Source organism: Gracilinanus agilis, chromosome 1 (assembly GCF_016433145.1).
Source record: "Gracilinanus agilis isolate LMUSP501 chromosome 1, AgileGrace, whole genome shotgun sequence".
NCBI classification, from domain to species: Eukaryota; Metazoa; Chordata; class Mammalia; order Didelphimorphia; family Didelphidae; genus Gracilinanus; species Gracilinanus agilis.
In genome coordinates, this window is record NC_058130.1 from 40,259,808 (window position 1) to 40,280,482 (window position 20,675).

Genomic DNA, 20,675 nt, shown 5'->3' on the forward strand with positions numbered 1-20,675 from the left:
TCAACATCAGAAACTCAGCCTAATTGCATAACATTCAGGAATGTGCTGGTAAATATTTAACAACCACATCTCTTGGGGTAGAAAATAAGCATACACACTTTTAAATTTATTCTGCATCATCAACATGTTCTTAAGTCTAGACAATAATCAAAACAATATATAAGCTCTGATTAGTTGATTGAAAATTACTGAGGTATAAATATTCACTCTGAAAATTTAACAATTGGCTTTCCCAAGAAACTCAAGCACACAGTTGACATCTCTCTCCTGGCAAGCCTATGGAGAAATCTTTGGGCCAGGTTTAAACTTCTAGAGGAATGAAATAGTTCGACATAAAGAGAAATTGAGAGACAGTGTGCCAAGATAATTAGAGATCTGGCCTTGGAGTCAGAAAGACCTGAGGTCATGTCCCACCTCTATCACATGCTGGTAGTGGGACTGTGGGCAGTTCATTTATCCCCTCAATAGCTCTTTGTGACTATAAGTTGTGGAGCAGGTATTGATCTTGAACAGTGAAGAAAGTTGTCTTACTGTGAGTTCTCTATTCCAATATAATCAGATGTCTAGGACTTAAAACTAAAAAAGAGTAATCCTAAAAAACTAGGCATTGTATTGTTTCCTCCTCTGCTTAATTCACCAAGTGATTGAAAAAGCTATAAAAGCATTCTAAGGAATTTTAGAATACTAAATTTCCTTCCAGCTTTGCCTAATTAAAAAAAAAATTAGAGGATCTTAGAGACATTGACTCTAACTTCTCTATTTTACAGATTTGGAAACGGAGGACAAGAAAGATAAAGTAAATTGCTCATTGATATCCAGTAAAAGTTTCAGAGTTCATATTGGAATTCAGGTTTCCTGATTCTGAGGCCAGTGCTTTATATGTCTGCTGAGAATGTTTCCTGTTTTATGAGAAGGCATGAAAGGTTCCCTTAGTGGGTCAGTCACTTAAATAAGTCTAGGCCAACTTCTTATTAAATATATCTCAGGAATGAACACACACACACACACACCCAGAGATCTATCTATATGTGCAATAGGTAATATAAATCCAAATTTATATGTTGATGTATATGGGCATATCTAATAAAAACATGCATATAAAATAAGGGGGGCTATGTGTGTAAGTGTATGGGTATTCCATGCCTTAATTAACTGATGTTAGGCAGGCAGGTAAGTAGTGCAGTAGATAGAGCTCTAGTCTGGAGTCAGGAAGATTTAGTTCAAATCCAGCTTCAGACACATTCTAATTGTGTGACCCTGGGCAAGTCACTTAAACCTCTGTTTGCTTCACTTCCGACATTTGTGGAATGGTAATAATAACAGCACTTACCTCCCTAGGTTGTTGTGAAGATCAAATGAGATAAGAAGTATAAAGCTGTATAGTTGGAAAATCTTGAACCCCTAAAAACTACATTACCCAAACTTCCTTTCTGTATTACCTAGAATGCTTCTCCCTTTGCCCACCTTTGCGTGGTCACATTTGTATAAGTTCTGAGGCTCCACCTCATTCTTCCTCTCTTGCTCTGGAGAGTGGGCTGAATAGCTAGGTTTCTTACTTGAGTTATTATTAATAAAACTTTATTAAATATAATAGTTATTGTATATTAATTTTAAAATCCACAAAGCACTTACCACGGTGCCTTACCGTACACAGTACACATTATATAAACACTAGCTACAATTATTACAGTCTTCCTTGTCTTCAGAGCAACAAAGTGACCTCCAGAATTGTATCGCAGGAAACATGCTTTCTCATGCGAGATTATATTCATTTAATTATTCAATCCTCTGGTTGGATGACCAGCCTGAATCATTTTGAGTTAAAGTATCATCTGTTCTCTAAATCCCTGGTTTAGATGTGTGTGTGTGTGTGTGTGTGTGTGTTTGTGTGTGTGTGCATTACTTTCCAGGAAAACAACACCATCAAGGAGATGAAGAATTCCCATTGCCTAGCACAATTCTTGCACTTAGATGAACAACTCAAGGATCAGGTTCACAGGTTCTCACTGGCAGACGCTGGATGGGCACAGACCAAAGCCATACTTTATTCCCTTCTCAGCTCCACTTTTGGCCCTCTAGACTTCCCCAATGCACCCCTATATGTGTGGGCACCTATTTCTCTCCATTTCCTCCTTTTCTGCTTCCTGTGATGTAGGACCTTTACATTCCCATGTAAATTCCTTGAAGACAGGGGCTATTTTTCTTGTTGTGTATGTTTCTTTCCCAAGCACTTAGCACAATGCCTAGCACATAGTGAGTGCTTAATAAATGCTTGTTGCTGGCCAGCCTGGAATTGAAGAGGAACAGAGAAAAATCTTGGATAATTTCAAGTTTTCCTTAATAACTCCATGCTTCTCCCTGGAACATAGTTTTAAATAGCAATAAAATGATGTTGTGTAGCCATGAATTATGGGAACACAAGAGACTCCAAAAATTTAAAGTGAAGGCTCACCAAAAGGACAATGGGAGAAAGCATATAATTGGCATAAAGGAGACAAGAAACTTTAAAAATGAGGGAAAATCATAAAAACAAGCAAAATAATATGGGTTGGTCACATGGAAAGATTGAAGGAAAAGTGGTGGCCAAGGGTCCAGTACATTGGATGGCCATCTGTTGGAGGTTTGCAAGAGGGCAAGGATAATAGTCCTACCGAATAAGAAGGCATGAATGGAGGCAGGTCTGTCTTGGAGAGAGTTTTCACTTTAGTGAGATCATGGATGCATCTAAGTATTGATGTGAGTACCTGTTATTTTCTGACATTTCCAATATTGATTTCTAAAAAGTGTATAACTTCAATCTTCAATAGAAAGTATACATAACCTTAATGGTAGACAATGAGACCCTTAGTGAGGGTTTTAGCTAACATTTTATATAGCACAATGGCTTAAAAAACACTTTGCTTTTAAATTATTTAATTTTATCTTCACAACACCCAGTAATAGCATCTAACTTTCAGGGTTAGAGTTAGGACAAAATGAGCCAATATTTGTAAAGCAATTTAGAAATCTTAAAGCACTACCTTAGTTCTACCTGTATCATCATCATCATCATCATCATCATCATCATCATCATCATCATCATCATCATCATCACCTTTTTATGTGTTATTATTATCACTGTTTTACAAAAGGGGAAACAGGCTCAGATAGCTTAATGGCCAAAGTCAATGATCAGTTATTGCTTATTCAAAGTTCAACATTCTATTGCCTGTGAAATCTCATTTCTTCCAGGGCTTTTATAAACTGAAATCAAATTATACTGTTAAAGTATGACTAGTAGGACAAAGACAAATCATGATAAACTAAGTAACTTCAGAGGATGCCATAGTTCTGCTTAAAAGCATAAAAATGGTGAAAATACAAAGATCATTGACTACAAAACGGATGTGTTTATTAGGAAGGTCAATCAAGCAAGTGTTCAGAGACATGGTTTAAAGTGTATTAAAAACATTTTAGAAAAAAAAGGAGAAACCAAAATGTCAGGAATATACAAGGAATTATACTATTACCAGGAAAAGTCATTAGCATATATACTAACTCCACTTTTGACCTTTTTACATATTCTTCATTTTACTGCTAGGCTCTGTACTTTAACATACTTTAAAAATGTCCCAGCATTTCCCAATATTATAAATGTTATTAGAATAATAGAAAATAATAAATACAGATAACCATAGGATACACACACAGCAGTTTAAGGAGAAATTTCATACTTTTCAATATGAAACAAGGTACCTGGTACATATCTCACAGAGATATATAACTAGAAGTTAAATGAAACAATAGGATAGCCATCATAGGAATGGAAATAAATGAATGTTTCGCAGTAATTACTAAAATAATTTTTAAAAGGTACAACCTTCTTACACATGGCAGGAAATACAGATTGATTAGGAAATAATACTTTCCCAATTTGTGAGCTGTAGGAAACAACCATGACCATATGAAAAGCTACTAATCATTTATATTTTTCTAGGTATATACAGTATATACAAATCTTGCAAGAAAAGTTGTGAATCTTTTTTTCTCTTTTATACAATAACTTTCTTAAATTTAATCTCTATATGCATATGGAGATGTTTCAGAGCAATACCAGAATTTCACTTCTCCTTATTTTTGAAATTTTTCTCATAGTTTTAAATTCTGATATTGCTGAAAGTAAAAATGAGAAAATTCTTGTGAAATGGGATATCAGTGGAAAATCTTGTTTTGAAATGGCCATAACTGAATATGTTTGTTTTTACATCATTTTTACATATTGCTAGGAAAATGAGTAGAACAGCTTTTTTTTTAATGAGTGCTGAGAGATTTTGTCACTTACACATAATAAAATCTCCAGCGTTGCTACAATCTCATCAAAACATTATCTGAAAAGTACAGCAATTGCAAAATGTGCTCTGATAGAATGATGAGTTTCAGTAAATGTAGGAGTTAAGAATGCAGAACTGAGTTTTGCTTAATATTTTAGTTTCGAATCTAGACATTCTCCATTTTCTAGCTCTTTTGTTTTGAAGCATTGTTAAAGGGGGAAGAATTAAAAATTCCCCAAGGGGAGGAAATAATATATTATAGCAATCTGCACTATATAAAATGACAAAGTGAACAATTAACACATTGTGTAATGTTTTATCCACTTCTCCATGGATATGTTACCCAGAATAAGTAGACACAGATTAAGATGAGATCCCCAACATGGGTAGGAATAGCCCATTTGATGTGATCTCAATTCCACTAAAAGGTAATGAATCTTGAAGCATGGGAACTTTACAAATTGTAATTTGCAAACACAGTACTCTTAACAGATCTCTGGCTAGTCTAGGAAATACATACAAATAGCATTCTCTCTGGGATTACAGTTCATGAGTAAGCATAGCACCTGATGAAATTCTCAAATCACAATATGATTATTGGAAAAATAGAGCTTCATTTAAGTTGAAGATTTGAGTTTTTGTGAGCCTCCCAGTCTTAGGCAATGCTTGGATTCTTCACATAATCATGTTGGTTGAAAAAAATCTGAAGGGTGCAATATGTAAATTCCTTTGGTTCATCAAGTAAGTATTAAGGCATTTTAGATTTCTCTAAAAGGATATACTGCTTTAAAAAAACTGTACTTGTATTTTTTAACCTATGGTGAAATAGAAAATACTTAAAAACAGAGAGCTGAAGAAAACCATGCATAATCACTGTCTATCAAGAAAGCACTTTTGAAAGGGGTGGGGTAACCAATCAATTTCCTATAGAATGAAAATCAATATCACCAAAGAGTCTTCACAAGAAATACGGGTAGTATGGTTATGCAGCTTGATAAGAAGGGGTAGGCATTCCAGACTGCTGAACCAGACCCTCTTGCATCCATATCTGCAACAGATTGGGGGGAAAAAACAAACACTGAATCAGGATGGTGGTACCACTATCAGTGACAACTGTGATGACTTGCACACCAAGGAGAAATCTAACATGAATTCTTGAGTTGTGACAATGATTTACTGCTTTCCCTCACCTTATTTATATCTCAAACTACTCTTCCTTAAACATTCCTGAATGGTGAATGGAAAAGATTGAATATTTACATATTTGTAAAACATGTTTTTAAAAATGTATTTAATTAATTAATTTAGAATATTTTTCCATGGTTACATGATTCATGTTCTTTCTCTCCCCTCCTCCCACCCCACTGCCATAGCCAACACACAATTCCACTGGGTTTTGTAAAAAAAAAAATTTGAGAGGCAGTCTGGGATAGTCGGGGCAGCTAGATGGTACAGTGGAGAGAGTGTTAGGCCTCTTAGGCTCATCTTCTTGGGTTCAAATCTGTCCTCAGACATTTACTCGTAGTATGACTCTTAGCAAGTCACTTTACCCTGTTTATGTCAATTTCTTCATCAATAAAATGAACTAGGGAAGAAAATGAAAAATCACTTCGGCATTTTTGCCCAGAAAACTCCAAATGGGGTTGCAAACAGTTGAATGTGCCTGAAAAATGACTGAACAACAAAGCGAGCATAGTGGACAATAAGCCAGCCTTGGTTCAAGCTCTGCCTCTGAAGGATGATGTGTCACTGTATAAGGCAGATATTTAAACACTCAGTACTGTAGATACATCCTCTAAGATTCTAATTGGCAGAAAAGGTGCTGACATTCCTTGAGAGAAAGTCCCTCAATGGGAACTTCTCATAATGAGGAAATCTTGGATTTAGACAAATCAAGGCAAATAAGTAATTCTAAATCAGATCAAATAAAATAAAATATGTTGGCTTTTATTTATTCAGCATTAGTAGACTTCAATTAACATGGGAAATTTCCTTTAATTTTGTTGTTTAATTACACATATAATATTACCTAATTTATATGATCTTTGACTAATCTCTAAATGAAAAGTTCTGTGGGTGAGGACATGGAAAATATTCATTTGTTTGCTTTCATATATTTGCAGCTAAGTAATTATCATATAATACAAAAGCACTAGCCTCAAAAAATCAATATGAACTCCATTTTCATAATGATAGGTTCCTGCAGTCACTGTTCTGTGCAAACTCAGCAGTTCTCAGTCAGTTAGGGAAAAGGACCAGCCATGATTCAGCAGCCTCAAAGGGAAAAATAGCTCCTGCCCTGTACAATAATGGCGACTCAACCTTTCCTGGGGACCTTTTGGGCTTAACGAAGAAGCCCTTAGTCACTGTGAACACGACTCCTAGAGTTTTCCTAGTTATAACATAGAATCATTTACTAATTTTAAAACTGACTTAATTGGAACACTAGCTAGACATTGGATATCCTTTCTGGGATTGACTGTCTTCTTACTTCCTATTGGAGCACATCCTCACAACAATACTAATAGCAATTGCTTTCTCTCCCTGAGTAAAGACACCATTTTGCTTTTTAATGGTAAATATTATCCCTTTCAAAGATCTTATATTTTAATGAGAGAAGCAATACATTTGTGTATATGAGTCTCCATAAAAAAAATATATATATATATATCAATACGTATAAGTATTGATATGCATAAACACATACACGCATAGATATGTATAAATAAATATAGATATATAGAAAGATATGTATTTTCATGCTGCTTCCCTCATTAGAGAGAATATGTATCCATATAAATAAGTGTGAAATAAATAAATCATGCTATTTTGGGGGTGATTGAGTGAGACATTAGCAACTAAAAAGTTTAGAAAAGGTACATATAAGAGATGGAATCTGACCTGACTTTTAAAGAAAAATAACAGTTCTATGAGGGAAGATCAAGAAGAACATTTGACACCTGGGGGAGAGCCTGTACAAAAGCTCAGGTATCAGAGACGCAAGACTGTGTGTGAAAAATAGTAAGAATGCCAGTGTGGCTGGAGTATGGAGTGCATGAAGGGGACTAATATGTAATAAGGAAAGAAAGAGAGATTGCAGTAAGGTTATAAAGGATTTTAAATGCCAAATGGATGAGTTCGCATTTTATTCTAGAGGTCACAGGGAGCTACTGAAGTTATCGAGCAGGGGAGTGACATGGCTAGATCAGTGCTTTGGGAATAATAGATTTAGTAGGAATTTCTGCCTATAAAAATTGCCCTAAAGAGCTAAAACTTTGAATAAAAATGACTAGAAAATAATGAGCTTCACCTGTTTATTTTTCTGATTTAATTTCTTAAGGTAGTAAAGTCTTAAAAATATGTACTAATTGTAGAAATGGTTATGTGAATCAATTAAAAATCTGAATTAGAGAATATTCTTTACAAAAATGCAGTGATTTTTCTATCAAAGACTATATAAATTGAATTATTTGGTAAAAACCAAGTTGAATATCCACCGGATTTTCTTTAATGAGATGCGATCTATCTGTAATTAGTAGTACAGTATACAAGCAATTAGAATGCTAATGACCTTAAAAAGAATGTCCATAGGTTAAAGACTCTCTTGCACTATTAATTTAATTACCAAAACATTTCTTCTTATACAATGCTTTAGCCTGCATTGGATTATTACTTTGTCCAAATTAAAGAGGCTTTATTGACATATTTTTAAAAATGAATAATAGCTAATATTGTTATGGCACTCTATGATTTACCATTTACCAATACTTCACACATATTACCTCTTCTGATTCTCATAACAACCCAATGAGTTAAGTGCTGTCATTAGAGATTAGAAAATCAAAGCTGAAAGACTATACATGACTTGGCCAGAGTCACCCAGCTAGTTTCTTAAGACAGGATTTGAATTCAGGACAGCCTAACTACACATATAGGGCTCTTATGACATGACTGTCTTTTCATTCTTTCTGCCCTCAAAACTTGACCCTTCATCTCTATTCATTGGTTTTTCTTACAATAATAGAAGAAAAACGATGACATGTAGAGTTAGCTAGGCTCTGTACGTCATGATCTGAACATAGGATATAGTGCACTAAAAACCGCTTCGCAGCCAAAAAAAAAAACAAAACTGATAACATACTTGTTATCCTTGGGATCCTGATCTGCTCACTGCCAGTGCCATCTCCACCATCCGTCGATGCCTTTACCTCAATAATATAGTCTTCATTAATAGGCAGCAAAAGTTCAGCCGAAGTTTTATTGGTGTTCAGTATATTCATATTATTTTGGCTGCTTGTCCTGTAAAGCACCTACAACATATAAAAAGACACTTTTTGAACAGTCCGTTTTTTTTTTCCATTAATATAACTCTGGTTTGGGTGCATGTGTAGACATGGAGGTGTGGGCACAGTTTATGTTACACATATTAGAAAAACATCCGTCTACACAAATGAATGATTGAATGGTTCTTCAAAATAGGAAAAAAATTAAAACTACCTATATTAAAATTATAATTACTCAAGGTATGATTTCCATATATATGTTTAGGGGAAACATTTTATCATTTTTCTTTTTTATTTTCTTAGCATTATTCTGAAATGTGACAATGTACAATAAAATGGCATCTCCCTTGAAATCCACTCTGAAAATATCAAGAAGTGACTTCTTCAAAAACAAGCACAAATCCTGCCCTCTACTGAAGTTTTCAATTTCAGGATCATAAACTCAAAAGCCAGAATTACAAATGCAAAAGAAAGAGGCCAAAGGGACCATTTTAGACATTATCTCAAGGACTCTCAGATCTCGGGGGAAGGGGAAGTAGACTTTTCTTCCCTTAAATGCTGATATAAAGTATATGGCCTGAATATGGGTCATTACATCCCAAATATTCAGAAGGTAGAATCAACATGCAAGTTGCAAAGAGATAAACTTTTTAGGTGAGTAGACACCTATCTTGACCATCCTGAATAAGAACAAATTCTCTCACCAGTAACACTTTCCATTTTTGTAATATATATGAGAGGAGATTCATCTGGAGGTGATTGATGGGTCTGTCCCTCATACCAATGATGAGAAGCCTTGTAGGAGACTGTAATGGATGGGATAAGACATTGGCCTCTCCAGTTGTTCTTATTCAGGAGAGAGTCACAAAGAACTTTATTTCCTTTTGGGAAATTCCTATAGCAATCTATTGGTGCCTTTCCCATTAAAAAAAAGATGTTTCTCATTTCTCATCAAATTGTTAGTTTTTAAATACAGCTTTACTGTGGCTCCTAAACTTTTTAAGGTATAATAATAATGTCACTGTTTTCCCTCTACTCCAAAAAACTTCAGGAAAACATTGGTTGCTATTTAATATTCTGATAATGAGTCTCTCCATATCTCATTGCTTCCTATGACTTCTTCTTTCAGTGTATAGTTTGTTTCTACTATTCTAACACATTGTACAGGATCTCCGTGGATGTTTTATGGGAAAACATGTGGAAAAATATGAGGCTGTGCAAACTTTTAGGAACTGAGATCTGTACCAATGAAGAAATCACTCTGCCAAGGAAATCATGTCTCCATCCAAATTGTCATATTAGCAATAACTCAATTTTAAATGAAATTTGGAGCTTGGAGTTTAGGAGTCATCCTTAACAAAGAAAATGTTAATATAATCAAATATAACGCTTTTTCTGTTTGTTGTTGTCGTTTTACAGTCAGTTATTTGCCCACTGGCTTTACAAGGCCTCAGGGGAAAAATAGTTATACTGCATTATGATACTCTTCTCTTTAAGATTTCTGGATCCCTTATATAGGTATATTAATTATAGGAACATTTTCTTCATATTCTAAGCTGAGATTCACTCCAAAGAGTATAAAATATTTTCTTCTCATTTCATCTTACCCCCTTTTGGAAAAGGCAACTGACTGATAGATTGAACTATTCTTACGTGAGACACAGGAAAAAATAAAGACTCAAGGCTAGAACCCAAGTGTTGCCAAAGAATGGCAAGAAAAGCCATCTGTTTGTTTATCCTGCCACTTGTCACCAGCCAAAAAATTAGGGGAAAACAAAGACTTAACTCGTTGTTTCTGATTAAACCTAACCATATGATATTCATGAACTAATGACCAGGAAATATAAATAAGAAACAATTACTAAGAAATGAATTAATCAAGGTCATGTTTATACATGTACGGTCAATTAAAATCACATTCATTAAAAAGGTCTCAATTTATTGTGGTCTATCGATGATAAATAATTTATTTGAATACAACATGCATGTGGCTCATGGGATACTGTAGGATTTTAATTGACAATCGCCCAAAGGGCAATGCAAAGGCCCAGTGGGTGTTAACAGATCACAGCACAAATTAAACAAGAAATGTAGGTTGTAAAGACTATTGGAGAAATGATATGACCAGAAAAAATGATTTGGTTAATAACAAGTTGAGGGATAGCTGCTAACTAGGCAATTTTAGAAAAATGAAAAAAATGTTGGGTGGGCACTCTGCTCCCTGCCTCCATTTCACTCTTTTATGGAAAAAAAAATGGCCAGGGTCTGATCTGATGGGCAATTAGACATGAGTTGCAATTTACATCATTGGAGGGAATTCCCAAATCAGTGATATCACAGATCCCTAGGAGTACTGGATTATGCTTGAGTTTTACAAGGATAATAAGGCAGAAAAAGACTTCCAATCCCTAAGTGCAAACCATCCTCAAAAAATATTTTTATGGAATAAATTTTCAGGAAAATCCATCATCCAAAGATAAAACATGAATATGTTTCCCAAAAGGAACTTAAATGAATAAATTTTCTAATAGTTATATTCAGTCTTATGGACAACAGCCCAATCTAGTTGTTTTTGTTGTAAATGCCAGAAGTGATAAAATATTAAAATTTATTACATTGTGAAATTAACTTTTTGCACCATCTTCAAATTTGCAGCCTAATTTAAGAAATCTCAAATTGGCAACCACAAATGAGCAAAAGCATACATGTAGCATTGAATTGAAATAAGAGTAATTTTAAGTTGTTTTTTTGCCCTGAATTTTAGGTCTCAAACATATCAACTAATATTCTCTATGTGTAGCACAGTGCCATGGGACAAATTGGAAAAATGATTAATGCTTAATCTAAAGCATCCATAAAATGACTTTAAATTAAACATTATTTTAGATGATTGTGTATACATGACCAGATATGTATGAAGAAAAATCTTATAAAAGTTGCAACTGTTTCTGTCTGCTACTTGGCATTGACTTACTTTATATCCAGTTACTTCGGATTCATTGTCCATCGCTTTAACTTGTTCCCAATTAATTAACACCTTAGACTCCGTGGCATTCCAGACAACATTCCCTGGTGGTTGACTAGGTGCTTAAAATACAAAATGAAAACATATTTCAAAATTTATTGGCACGGCTATTAAATAGTTAAAAAAATGATGATTGTTGGGTCTTGGATATATATATATATATATATATATATATATATATATATATATACATATACATATATATCTTGTTTGCAGTTTGTAGACTAAACTATATTGGAAAACCAAAAGATGATTTGAGTATTGCTTTTTAGACAAACATTCATGGGCTACTGAGATTTTTTTCTCCTCTGTATGTGTGATTTCATCAGAAAGATTTCTTCCCACTTTGGAAACTCCCTCCACTAACTCACCTTGTCAATTGTCCTATAACTCAGTTTAGAAGTGTTAAATGGATTCAATGAAATTTTTTGTGTGTTTTACACCCATTTCATACATTGTCATCTGTTGTAATTCATAATTTTGATACCTTTTCAGATTTGTAAAATTGGTTGTCTTGTAAAATTTCTTTAAAAAAATTCAATTGGAAAAAAAATAAAAAATAAGCTATTGTGGTTGGTAGTTTTTTTCAATGAAAAGAAAATGACATGTCCATTGCCATTAAGTAAACATGGAGGGGCAGCTGGGTAGTTCAGTGGACTGAGAATCAGGCCTAGAGATAGGAGGTCCTAGGTTCAAATCCAGCCTCAGACACTTCCCAGCTGTGTGACCCTGGGCAAGTCACTTGATCCCCATTGCCCACCCTTACCACTCTTCCACCTAGGAGCCAATACACAGAAATTAAGGGTTTAAAAATGTAAAAAAAAACAAAAACGTAAACATAGACCAGAAGAAGTTGTTGAACACTCAAATCTAAGGTCTCTTACTCTATCATATATATGTACATATATATGATATTGGCTTTCTAACTGAGATATACAAAAATATATTTTAGTACTGGTGGTTCTCACTTATACCAGTTAGTGACCCTTGTGCAATAGCCATAATACTGAGAGATTATATTCAACTACTTGGGACAAGTTCAGAGACCTGTAGAAAGTGCTATTAAAGGATACAGTAAGTGAAGTATAGGTGATTTTTAGGGACATGAATGAGTGGAAAAGCAAAGTGTCAAGTGGAGAAGCAAGGTGAATGTCTGGATTCCTGTTGACACAATAATTAAAGTCAAGGAAAGACTATATTTTAACAATTGGCATTATCTAATTTTATATGCTCTTTTTGAGAAAATATTTTTAAAAGGCACTAAAACAATGAGACATAATTTTGAAAAGTATACTGACTCTGATCCTATTAATGAGTGAATGGCCCGCAAAGAGGTAAAAAAAATTATAACCTCATTTAATTGGTGCTAGAAGGACCAAATGCAAAGGAAATGATTCTGGGTTAGCAGTTAAGAGGTGCAAAGAATCATTTCAGCTCTGCAAATTCTGACCTCTGGATCATAGATGTAGAGCTCCAAGGGATCTCAGAACCATTTAGTCCAACCTCCTCATTTTACAAATAAGGAAACTGAGTGAGGCCAAAGAGGTTAAATAATTTCCTTCCCTGTCAGGCATCTGTTGTGCTCCTGGTGATCCACAGCTTAATGTTTCCAAAGACTAATTTAACTATGAGAGGATAAGCAACAGTAAATAAATATGTGTGAGTCTTCTGTCTGTGGAGATAAATGAAATAAACCAAAGCACAAAATGGCCCTCAGGACTGTGTAGCTCTTTGTTATTTTTAGGGCAGTGGCAAAAAAGGGCAAAGAGAACACTAAGAATCTCAGTTTTTACAATATTCCAAATATTAATTTAACTGTTGGCACTCAAAAGTGAAAATCTTTATTCAGTGTCCATAGGCAGGATGATGCAGTATCGAAAGAGCTGACTTATCAGCCAAAGAGTTGTTATTTGATCATTTTTAGTATTGTCTAGCTCTTTGTAATGAGATTTGTATTTTCCTGGCAAAGTTACCGGAATGTGTTGCCACTTCCTTCTTAATCTCATTTTACAGAAAAGAAAACCAAGCCAGGAAAACCTTCATTCAAATCCTGCTTCTGCTCCATACTGGCTGCTATGTGATCATCAGAAATTCATTTAACTTCTCAGTGCCGTTCGTGACTATCTGACACTTAAATTAAGAGAACATGATAACCTGCATTGTTTGAGAGCATTTCATGACCTGGAATTCACTATGCTAATGCAATCTAGAAATGCTCTATATATCTTCAGGCACTGTCTCTAGTACCTTTCAAACCATTATCTCTCTCAATGAACAAGATGTTGATAAAAATTGGAGATAAAGAGTTCCATCTATGATGACATTCCTAAGATGGGGAAGAGGAAAATCTCTTTGGGGAGGTGAATAACTTCGAGAACACTGGTTGCAGACCAAAGCTATGTACAAAACAAACAAACCCAAATCATCATCATCAATGACAAAATCTTTGTTCATTCCAAACCATGCAGAGGAAAAATTTTGGTTATGCCTATTACAAGTTTTTAGAAAAGTTTTAATCATTGTAAAAGTGAACATATTAATGAAGCTAAAAATTGAAGAAAATATTCTATCAAGAAAAACACACACACACACATACACAACAACAACAACAACAACAACAACAACAACAACAACAACAACTTGCCAGGTGAAGAGACAGGGTACCCCAAAGCAATACTAGATTAGAGCAGGGGTTTCAAACTCAAAATAGAAATGGTTTACCATAAGCTGTGTCATATTGACTTAGAAAAACACATATTATCATTACCTTTGTTTTATTGTATTTTTTACTTATTTTGTCGAATTTTAATTTTTACATTTTAATCTGATATGGGTCATGTTTGGAAGATATTAAGGACTACATGTTTGACACTTCTGGTTTAGAATATGAAATTACAACAAAACATTATGGTGAATTGCAATGTAAGATTAAGAATAAGAAAGATTGACAAAATATTGAAAAGACTTGGGGAACGAAGGGCCAGAAATCTTGGAGTGATGCTTAGATGACTAGATTGTCTCAAGAACATTTATAGATTAAATTGGAAGAAGAAAAACAAATACATGTAAAATGGAAAAGATCAAAAAGTAATTCCACATGGGCTTATTCTCACTAACGCATCACTGATTTGAATTCTAACCACTCAGAATTCAATGTATTATTGATTGAAAATAGGACATAAGAAGACAGTTGGGAAAAGAATAAAGCATGACCAAGTATATAAATGATAAATTCATGCTGTAGGCAACAAAATGTTAAAGGCACTAAGGGAACGATTTTCAAGATATGTCAGAGAAGTGGGTAGCATTCTATGACTCCGGTGGATTAAATATATTATCTTTGATAAGGCCAGAAGATGGGAAAAGGCTGGCATTTCCCTCCCCAAAATTTCTACTTTAGATTGCCCATTTACAATTAAATGATGCACTGAGAAGTCTGCAGAATCAACTGAGTATTTACTAAGTATTTATGCTGTGGCTTAGTGAAGCAGTTGAGAAAGTGCCTGGTCTGTAGTCAGGAACACTTAAATCTAAGGTTTACACTCTAATGGAACAGGGACTGGAATAGTGATAGGTAGTTGGAACTCTGATAAGAAGAAGATCCCCCTACCAAAAAAAGATTGGCTCATTCTCCATACCTTACAGTCTTAAAGTGATGCCTAGAGCACTGTGAGTCCAAGTGACTTGCCTAAGGTCATACAGTCAGTACATGTCAGAGGCAGGGCTTAAACACCGCACTTTAGTTTTCAGAGGTTGGTTATCTACTTACCAAGCTACACAGTAAAGTCTTGAGAACAGGGGCTATTTTTGGGATCCCTTTTTGTCCTTAGGACAGTGCTTGGCACATAGTAGGTGATTAATAAATGTTTATTGGCTGCCTCTAGTTCTAAATTGCTAAATGACAAAAATAGTTTAATCTGTGAGTATTTTTCACTCTTTGACGGTTATAAGATAGGGAGAGAAACAGAGTAACATATAGACAGAAAGTGGAATAAATATGTTAGTTAGCATATCAATAAAGATCAGGTTTCATCATCAGTGGTCTATGAAATCACTACAGCTGATTTCTAACAACTCAACATCCAACATGGAAGAGGAGGAACTGGAAATGACCATTAACAATACACAGTTATTACCAAGAATGACATAGGGTGGCCATTTGGCCTGAGTACATAGCTAAGAAAGTTCTCAGGTGGGCATAATTTTGAAAATATCAAGGGTTCAAGCCACTAGATAGTTCCTAAAGGAAAGGTGTGAAATGTATGGAAAAGAATGATGAGAAATAATAGTAAGAAGAGGAGATAGATGTCAGTTCAATTCAACAAATCATGTCTCCTACATGAGGAGAAAATAAAGAAAACATGAAGCATTTATTAAGCTCCTACTATAAACCAGGCATTATGATAAGCACTTTTTTTACACATATTACCTCATTTAAACATCGCAACACTCTTATGAATTAGGTATTTTATTATCCCCATTTTATAGTGTAAGAAATTGAGTCACAGAGAGCTAAATTATTTGCCCAGGATACGAAAGTTAGTAAGTGTCCAGAAACTGGATTTGCATTTAGCTCCTCCTGACTCCAGGTCCAGTCTTTAGCTACTTCATTATCTTATATATGCCTCAAATGAAAGATAATGTAATAAGTATAGTGTAGACAAAGACAAAATCAGTTTCAAGAAGCTCACATTCCACGAGGGAAAAGTGAAAAAGGAAGGGCTACACTAGGATAAATGCATGTATAATAAATATAGCATAGAAGCAAGATACATAGTTGGGGAAAAGAAAAGCATAGACAAAGAGTGTTTTAGGAAATTTGAAATAGGAGAAAACACAATTGGGGGTAAAATCTCAAAAGAAGAATTAAAGGGAATAACCTTGATAAAAAATAAGGACTTTCAGAAGAAGAGAGTTAAAAAAAATAACCTAGACTAATTGTTCTTAGTTTTTTTTATGTCATCTACTCATTTAACGTCTAGAAAATGCCAGTGGACCACTTCTCAAATATATTATATTTCATTCATTTTTATAAACTATCTCATTAAGGTTTATTAAACCTTTTTAGTACAGAAAATATTTCACCCTAAAATCTCGTTAGAAAAAAGCCCCTGATTTGACTCATTCCATGTATTTCAATAACTATATCAACTCCTAAAGTGTGTCCCTTCCCAATTAACGCAATAAAAATGTATCAGATGTATTATAAATAGACATATAAAGTGTATATGATTATAAAGGACACTAGATTAAAATTTCATTAATAGAAATATATATTCTAAAGTTCAAGGGCACTAAGATTAGAACTCTTGACTTGGAGGAAGACCTCTCAGGTTTGGGGTAGATTGCTTATGGAAGCTCTTGTAAGACAGAGCCAATAATAATACCATAGAATGAAAAGCCAGGATGGTTTGTGACCTTCACTGCTGAAAGGAGTATTCATATTGTAAATCTCCCTCTCCATCAAATCTGGTAAATGCAACGATTATAATGAGTTTTGCCTTTTGCTTAAATGTTAAAATCTTCCAGTATCAACCACAGAACTTGAAGGCAGAGTTTTTTTTTTTTTACTCCCACCACTTTGTTCTACATCATTCAGTCTCTTAATTGCCTTTGAGAACCACTGATAAAAGGCTCATGATGAAAATTACACTATTATCAAGAGCCAATAAGGTCTATTGGAAAGGGCAATGAACCTGGAATCAGATACCTGGGTGAGCATCCTAGCTGTGACACTTGCTGGTTATGAGATTGTGAAAAGTCCAGTAAATCACTTTGAGCTTTAGTTTCCCTCACCTGTAAAATGGGGTAGTAATGGCAGGATAGAACCCTTACAAGAGTGTGAAGAAGTTACTTTATGAACTGTAAAGGACTCTATAAAAGATGAGTTACTACGGAAGTTAAGAACATTAGAAATCAATTTAATTGGCCAGGTACCCTTTTCCTAATGATTATTCCTCAGTGATGATCCTACATTGGCTGACGAGAAAATTAATTTACCTTTCAAATTATGGAACTAAAATATATTAGTTGCTCTGGTGAATTAATGAGTAACACATGATCTGTTATTGAACTCTCTGCTGTCTGATCATATTAAGTAGAGTGAGGAGCCAATAGTGTTTTTGACACTACTGTCTAGAAGGTCACATTTAAAGATGATGGATATGACTCTTCTATAGTGAAAAGTAGAGCAATTATGCAGAATCTGCAGAGGTGGGTAGGACTTGCCAGAAGAAATGAAAAGGAAAACTAATCCACTCCAAAGAATACTGAGATAAGAGATAGTTCATATAAAGATGTACAAGCAATTAAAATAATGATTAATATTTTATATGTAGTTAACTATGGCATAAGAATGCTAGACCTAGAATCAGGAAGACCTGAGTTCAAATCTGACCTCAGATACTCCCTGTGCCACCCTGGTTAAGTGATTTATCCACTGTTTGTCTCAGCTTCCTCATCTGTAAAATGGAGATAGTAATAACAGGACCTTCCTGTCAGGATTGTGAGGATAATATGAGATGATATGTGTAAAGCACATTGACAGACTTATACCACAATATTAATGCTAGCTATTGTTATGATTACTCTTATTTATTATTATCACTATTTTGCTTTGAAGTTAAACTCATTTTCCTCTTCTAATAAGGATAGCATTGATACATGACATAAATGGAAGAAGAGACTCTCTCTGACAGTTCGTAGGAAATAGCATCTTTGCAATCTTATAGTCTAGCATGGCAGCTAGTTTGCACAGTGGATGGAGCACTTGGCCTGGAGTCAGGAAGATGCTTTAGAACTCCATAGTCCATTAGTACTGTCTGTGGAGTTTTCTTGGAAAAGATGACAAAGGAATTTCTTATTTCCTTCTCCAGTGGGTCAAGAAAAAAAGAGATTAAGTCACTTGCCCTGAGTCACAGAGCTAATAAAAGTCTGAGGCTGAATTTGAATTCAGGTTTTCCTGACTCCAGGTCCAATTCTTTATCCATGGTGCCTCCTATCTGTATCCTTCTAACAATTATGGTTGTCCAAAAAATGAAATATACTGCCACCACAGGTCATCCTTTCTGTCTCCTTTTATTTAGCTGACCACCTCCCAGGCATATGGTAGAAATTTTGGTCTCATCTGCCCACTCCACCAGAAGTGTTCCCATACCTGGGATAGACACCCCCTGACTCACTGACAGAATTGAGACCTCTCAGTTATCTCCCACCTTGTTTAGCCCACCTGCTAAGATGGTTTGCTACGGTTGGCCACCGTTCATGCCACAGCTTCTTGGACCCATTGGGTGAGAGCTGGGTGACAGTTGGACAATCAAGGAGTAGAGTCACCTTGAAAGGGTCTTGGCAAGTCCTCACCACAGATTTACTAGTCTTTCCACCCAATACACAAAACTTGGGAATTATAACAGCAGCCACCTCCCAGGGTTGTTCTTTTCCAGTATGAGTTGGCCTAGATGCACACCAACTCCATCTGTAAAGGTAAATTTTCATCCAAATGTAATCCAAATGTAAAATTCTGTGTTTTTGAAAACTCCAGGACCACAAGATTCAACAAGAGACACAAATTTACAGGAAATACACAAATAGATCAGTTGTTTCATTAATTTGTATGTTCTCTCCAGTGATGCATATTCCAACCATTCCATGCCTAGCTCTCCTGTGCATCTCTTGTCCAAATCCATCCAAAAGTTTATAGCACCACCTCCATCACCACCACTACCACCACCACTACTACTACTGTTGCTGCTGCTTTCAACTCTATAGTTTCTGAAGGTTTTCAAAGGGTTTACAGATACAATTTCATTTAATCTTGAAACAACCCTGGGAGGTGGCTGCTGTTGTAATGCCCAAGTTTGGTGTATTGGGTGGGAGGACAAGTACATCTGTTGTGAGCCCTTGCGAAGACCCTTTCAAAGTGACTCTATTCCTCTCACCCAGCTCTCACCCAATGGGTCCAAGAAGCTGTGGCATGAATGGTGGCCAGCCCTAGCAAACCATCTTAGCAAATGGGCTAAACAAAGTAGAAGATAACTGAGATGTCTCAAATCTGTCAGTGAGTCAGGGGGTGTCTATCCCAGGTATGGAAAAACTTCTGGTGAAGTTGGCAGATGAGCCCAATATTTCAGTGGCCACAAAAGAGGCAGAAGCAGGTGCTCTGGAGTGCACTAAGAGCTTGTTAGATATTGCAGAAGCACAGGTCATCCTCTACATCCTGAGCCAACAGCAATCATCCTGACTTTTGTCTTAACACTGGACTTCCGGAGGACTCTGGAAGAAAGAGTGAAGAGGATGACTTCGTGGATTCTGCCTCACTTCAATCCAATTTATATCACCAGGGATGACACTTTGGTCTTTTTTGAATATGAAGGACAACACCTCCATTTTACAGGTGAGGCAGGTTGCCACAGAGTGGCTCTCCCAGAGCAAGCTAGAATTCTTAGTTTCCACAGACATCCCAAGAGTAAAAATGGACCCTTGGGCTGTGCATTCCTTAGAGTTAAAAGACGTCTATTTAACTTGCTGGCAAACCTGCAATAATTCCACCACTATTCTTTTGATGATGGATTTCCCTTCATATCAGATGCTTCTCTTGATCTGGCATACTTAGATAACTGTACTTGTAGGGGCACAGGGATATGAAATGTAAAGTTGATTACAGGCCCTGGTGCTTTACTATCACCTCCAATGAACTAACACATATTGAAAAAGAAGAGTAATTTTTTACTAAAAAGGAATCATTGATATGATTAATTGCTCAAAAATAGCAGCTACATTTTTAGCAAGAAGGTGAGAAAGTGCAAACATTATAAAGAAACTATACTTTCATCAAGTAAAGTAAGATGATCAAGTGATATTTTTTTCTTCTTATTAAGAACAAACCTGCTGAAATTCCAACTGGGTTCTCTCTTTTTTAATTCCATAGGAGGTAACCTTCTGAGCAAAGTGACTAGTCTAAATAGGGTAGAAATCTCCGTCTGATAAAATCCAGAGATAATAAAATTTCAGATGTAACTGGTTCTTTTCAGAGATCTTCTTAATCACTTTCCTTTCAAA

At 35.3% G+C, this 20,675-nt stretch overlaps 1 protein-coding gene across 1 annotated transcript in view; it reads right to left on the reverse strand.

Annotated features, from left to right (window-relative positions):
• Positions 1 to 5,254: 5,254 nt before the first annotated feature.
• Positions 5,255 to 20,675, reverse strand: part of LOC123247078 (contactin-3-like) — a 76,793-nt gene continuing 61,372 nt past the window's right edge. Inside the window, exons 13-15 of the mRNA XM_044675877.1 lie at positions 11,568 to 11,680; positions 8,452 to 8,620; positions 5,255 to 5,358 (exon numbers count right to left, since the gene is read on the reverse strand). Coding sequence (XP_044531812.1) covers positions 5,255 to 5,358; positions 8,452 to 8,620; positions 11,568 to 11,680 — 386 coding nt within the window. The remainder of the gene's footprint in view (positions 5,359 to 8,451; positions 8,621 to 11,567; positions 11,681 to 20,675) is intronic.